Source organism: Prunus avium, chromosome 6 (genome assembly GCF_965620075.1).
Source record: "Prunus avium chromosome 6, drPruAviu1.hap1.1, whole genome shotgun sequence".
Lineage (NCBI taxonomy): Eukaryota > Viridiplantae > Streptophyta > Magnoliopsida > Rosales > Rosaceae > Prunus > Prunus avium.
In genome coordinates, this window is record NC_142289.1 from 26,894,468 (window position 1) to 26,899,582 (window position 5,115).

At 39.3% G+C, this 5,115-nt stretch overlaps 1 protein-coding gene and 1 pseudogene across 1 annotated transcript; one reads left to right on the plus strand and one right to left on the minus strand.

The window, feature by feature from the left end:
- Nucleotides 1-404: 404 nt before the first annotated feature.
- Nucleotides 405-1,825, minus strand: LOC148293942 (uncharacterized; annotated as a pseudogene).
- Nucleotides 1,826-3,298: 1,473 nt separating this feature from the next.
- LOC148293943 (uncharacterized) lies at nucleotides 3,299-4,245 on the plus strand. The gene is made up of 2 exons (XM_088254480.1): nucleotides 3,299-4,100; nucleotides 4,211-4,245. Exons 1-2 carry the CDS (start codon nucleotides 3,299-3,301, stop codon nucleotides 4,243-4,245), a joined length of 837 nt encoding a protein of 278 aa, XP_088110606.1.
- Nucleotides 4,246-5,115: the final 870 nt, after the last annotated feature.

Consider the following 5,115-nt stretch of genomic DNA (forward strand, 5'->3'; position numbering starts at 1 on the left):
TATGGCGCATTAAAAATACCCAAGTAAAGCGAGAAAAATCATCAACTATTGTAAGAAAATAATGGGCACCAGAAATTGACGAATGCTTATAAGGGCCCCAAATATCACAATAAATTAAATCGAATGGTTTGACAGATGAAATTGAACTTGTTCCAAAAGGGAGACGACTCTGCTTTGCCAAGGGACAAACATGACAAGCATTATTAGAGACAAAAGGGAAATCTAGTAAATGTTTAGACATAAAATGTAATCTGGAGGAAGAAATATGGCCAAGACGACGATGCCAAAGGTCGGTAGTGGTGACAGTGTGATTGCAGGATGGACGGTGAGAGGGATATTGGTGGGTTGTGTTGTGGGGTTTCTCCGCCAATAGTGCCGCCAAATAATAAAGCCCGCCATGTTGCTTACCCAAACCAATCGTCTTCCTCGTAGCAAGGTCCTGCAAAATGCACCAATATGGGAAAAAGGTCACTGAACAATTCAAATTTTTTGTAAGCTTACTCACAGACATCAAATCTACTATGAAAGTAGGTACACATAGCACATCACGCAAAGTATAAGTAGAATTGAGAGGGAATGATCCTGTTGTAATAATTGAAGCCTTCTCCCCACTAGGCATACGAACCGGTTGCATAGAATGATCAATATTATGATGAAGAAACAATGTGGTCAGTCGCGCCACTGTCGATAATCCATCGCTGAAATTTTAATTTTGACAAACCTTTGTTGGTGGCAGCGGCATTGACCTGGGATTTCTTGTCAGGAGCTGATTTGTCATGCATGATAGCCAACATCTGCTGAATTTGAAGGTCCGAAAGGCCGGACATAACGGACTGCATCTCATCCTTGGTTGGGCCTTCCGAAACATGATTGGAAGATGGACCACCATGATTTTTCTTAGGTTTGTGGCGTGGATGACCTTCTGGATACCCATGAAGCTTCCAACAGGTATCAATTTGATGGCCATTGTCATCACAATGGGTGCAATGGGGTCGGTTTCTTGAAGATCCAGCGCGGCGGTCATCACGGTTGAAGGTCTGGGAACGGTTTTGGTATGTCCTGTCAGTGCGACGATCCTCGCGATTGGTGGATCGATTCTGATTAGGGCGTCCAGTTCTAACAGCCATGGCAGCAGTATCGGGAGTTCCAGCAGCAGCTCGTGAGGCTCCAAGCGTGCGTTGCTTTTCTTCTTGGCTGATGGAGGCATATGCTTGCCTAACAGACGGCAAGGGATTCATTAAGAGAATTTGACCACGAACAGCACTGTAAGACTCATTCAATCCCATAAGGAATTGCATGAGTTTGTTGCGATCACCATGGGTTGCACAGGTACATGTAGAAGAATCTGTGTAGGAAGCAAGTTCATCCCAAAGACCTTTCAACTTGGTGTAATAGGCAGCAACTGACAATTGGTCTTGTGTCAAATATGAAGTCTCCCGTTGAAGTTGGAAGATACGAGGAGCGTTGCTTTAAGAGAATCGTTCACGGAGATCCTCCCAAATCTCGCGGGCATGGTGCAATATATGACACTATCGCTGATTTCAGGATCAAGAGTGTTGACAATCCAGGAGAAAACCATGTCGTTGCAGCGCATCCATACCGCGTGTTCATCAGGATTGGATTCCGATGATGGCTTTTTGAGAGTTCCATCAACGAAACCCAATTTATTCTTTGCGTTCAATGAAATAGTCATGAATCTGCGCCACGTTGCATAATTATCTCCATTCAAAGGCTTTGGTACAATTACCAAACCTGGATGATCTGAATTATTGATGTAGTAAGGACTTGAAGGTTCAACCTTGAATGTGCCAGAGGAATCACCCATGGTTTCCAGCGGCGAAAGATCTGCGGCACGAGAAGGTAAGGTGCGGCAGGAAAAGAAATATGAAGAGCTAGGGTTTGATGTCCTGCTCTTATACCATGTGAATTTGATATTCAAAGAGAATTGATTTTCATTGATACGTACAATTGGTTTTATACAAGAGTATTCTAAGTGTACAAGGAAACTAGTCCTCTAAACTAGGAAACTTACTAGGAAAGTAAATCCTAATTACAACAGTATTGATATCAATTGATATTATAAAAACTTATTTCCTAACAATGTCAAATATATACTTGAATTTTGTTATATATTTCCCTAGCAATAAAGACCAAGAGATGTTAGTAAATAATTAAAAGAAGCTTGCTCAACAGTCTTATGAAACAAGGAAAAGCAGAGGAACGAGCATGGAAAAAAATCTAGACCCAAAATTGCAATCACCAACACCAAGCCTCTCCGTCTCTGCTTCCCCGAATATACACCACCCCCACCCCCACACTTCATCCCTCTCTCCTCCTAATCCGATTTCACACCCATCAATTGAAAGATAGTTTATTATCCCAATCCTTACAGAATTGGTCTTCTATTCATTATCGGATTGCAAGACTCAACACACCTCTCGACCTGCAGCCTCTGTATCAGTGTTCCATATGGATTACAAGGCTAAAGGGGTTTCTAGTTCTATGAGAATTAGGATTAACAGTTCTATAGTAATAAGGATACCTCAAGGAGTCTCTTGATGGGCAAGACTCCTTGAGTGATGCATATAAATAGAGCAGCTCCCTCTAAGAGCCGACACACAAAATCTCATCAAGTAATTCACCCCATCTGGAATCTGAGAATTAGGCAGTCGGTTATCTTAGAGAAGAGTTGTTCCCCAAGTGTTCGATAAAAGGCTTCAATGGCAGATCAAGGTTAGTGTTCAAGTTATAATAGCTTTAAAGTTTACATGTGGTATCAGAGCATAAGTTATTTTATCTTCTACCTAACCAATTTTGTTGCAGCATTTAGAACTTGAAAACTGAAGGATAATTAAGTTTTCAAGATTAAAGAAACTTGACACAACAAGAGTTAAGGTTAACACCTTGCTGTGACAAGCAGAAATTGATCAGAGTTTTGTATAGTTCTTGCCGTGTTCTGAGCAAGCCAAAGCAACTCAGACACAACAAGATATGTACAATTCAAAGTTTTATGATCAAAATTGTGTTGAAAATAAAGGCATAATGAATGATTCACTGTCCAAAGATGTGAATGATTCATCGTGCAATTATTTTCAGCAGAACAGCATAAGAGATGAAACACGTAGGCTATCAAGATTGTTCTTCTGTCCAAAGATGTGGAACCATTCTTATACATGAAGCTTATGTGATTTTCATGTCTTAATGTTGATAAACATGTTTTGTTTTCTTCACCAAAAGGTGAGAATCGATCATGTTTTAAAGTTTTGGGGTTTTTCAGTTTTAAACATATATATATACTATGTGTTTTTCAGTTAATCACAACTCGATTGAAACTCTCATTGGCTCCAACTACACCAAATGGAGGGAAGATGTGGAAATTGCTCTAGGATTGCTGGATTATGAGATGGTCATTGAAGAAGAAGCTCCTGCAGAACCTACTGCTACTGCATCTGCTGAAGCAAAGGCAAAATATGCAAAATGGGTCAAAAACAAGATGGCTATTCTAATCATGAGGAGATCAATTTCACCATCTGTCAGGAGAAGCATCACATCATCTGATAATGCCAAGAAGGTCATTGATTCTATTGTAGAAAAATTTCAGGAATCCAAGAAAGCTGAAATTGGTACTCTAATGGCACAACTCACTGATGCCAAATACAATGGGGAGAAGTGTGTAAGAACACACATACTGAATATGCTGGAAATTGGGAACAAGCTGCAAGCACTCAAAGTCAATGTGGATGAAAATATGATGGTACACTTTGCAATAAATTCTCTGCCAAGCACTTTTAAGCACCTTAGAAGCACCTATGTGGCACAGAAGGAAATATGGACAGTAACTGACCTCATAGGCATCTATGTGCAGGAAGAACAAAATATGAAGAAAGATAAGGCTGAAGAAAGGGTAAACATGGTTCACAACTTCAAACCCAAAAAAGATTTTGGAAAGGGTAAAACTACTTGGAAGAAAAACAAGAAAGAAAAGGAAACCAAGGGACTAGAACCAGAAGGTTTCAAGTGTTACTTCTGCAAGAAATTTGGTCATATGAAGAGGAATTGTGATAGATACAAACGCTCGCTAGATAAACAGAAGGCTAAAGGTAAGGATGGTTGAGTAAATGTTTGTTTTGAGTCTAATGCAATTGAGATTTCTTCATATTCATGGTGGTTGGATAGTGGTGCAACAGTTCATGTGGCTAATTGTTTGCAGGGGTTCAAAACAAAGAGGCTGCCAAACAAGGCTGAGATGAAAGTGTTCGTGGGAAATGGAGAAAGAGTCAAGGTGGAATACATTGGATTAGCTAGGATTGAGTTAGAATATGGTTTTGTTTTGGAATTAGTAGATGTAGTTTATATTCCTTCTATGAAAAGGAATCTTATTTCATTTAGCAAGCTTGTAAAGTCAAATTTACAGTTTGAGTTTGATGAGTCTGGGTTCTCCATTTTCAGAAATAAAGCTATGATTGGTAGTAGTTTTCTAAATGATGGAATGTTTCGATTAAACTGCAAGAAACCAAATCCCAGCACTGGAAATCTAAGCATCAATGTGATAAGCACTAAAAGAAAAGTAGAAAAAGAAGAATCTTATAAACTTTGGCACAAGAGACTAGGACATGTATAGGCTGAAAGAATGAATTTGCTTAACAAAGAAAATATGTTGCCACCACTTAACCACCATGACAAAGACACTGTTTGCATAGAATGTGTTAAAGGGAAATTGACAAATTTGAGAAAGAAAGGTGCTACAAGAAGTGAAAAAGTGCTGGAAATTATACATACAGACATCTGTGGTCCTTTTCCCACTCAAACACATGATGGTTTTAAGTATTTCATAACCTTCACAGATGACTACTCTAGATATGGCTATGTGTACTTAATATATGAAAAATCCAATGCACTTGACATGTTCAAAGTCTATAAAGCAGAAGTGGAAAACCAGTTGGATTCAAAAATCAAAGTAGTAAGGTCGGATAGAGGAGGAGAATTTTATGGTAAATTTGATGAGAGAGGAAGGAACCCTGGACCTTTTGCCAAATTTCTACAGGAAGAAGGTATATTGGCTCAATACATTAACCCAGGCACACCACAACAAAATGGAGTGGCAGAGAGACGAAA

Coding starts and splice junctions, on each gene's coding strand:
- LOC148293943 (XM_088254480.1), top strand. CDS start 3,299: ATGTGTTTTTCAGTTAATCACAACTCGATTGAAACTCTCATTGGCTCC. Junction 4,101..4,210: donor AGATAAACAGAAGGCTAAAG/GTAAGGATGGTT, acceptor AATTGTTTGCAG/GGGTTCAAAACAAAGAGGCT.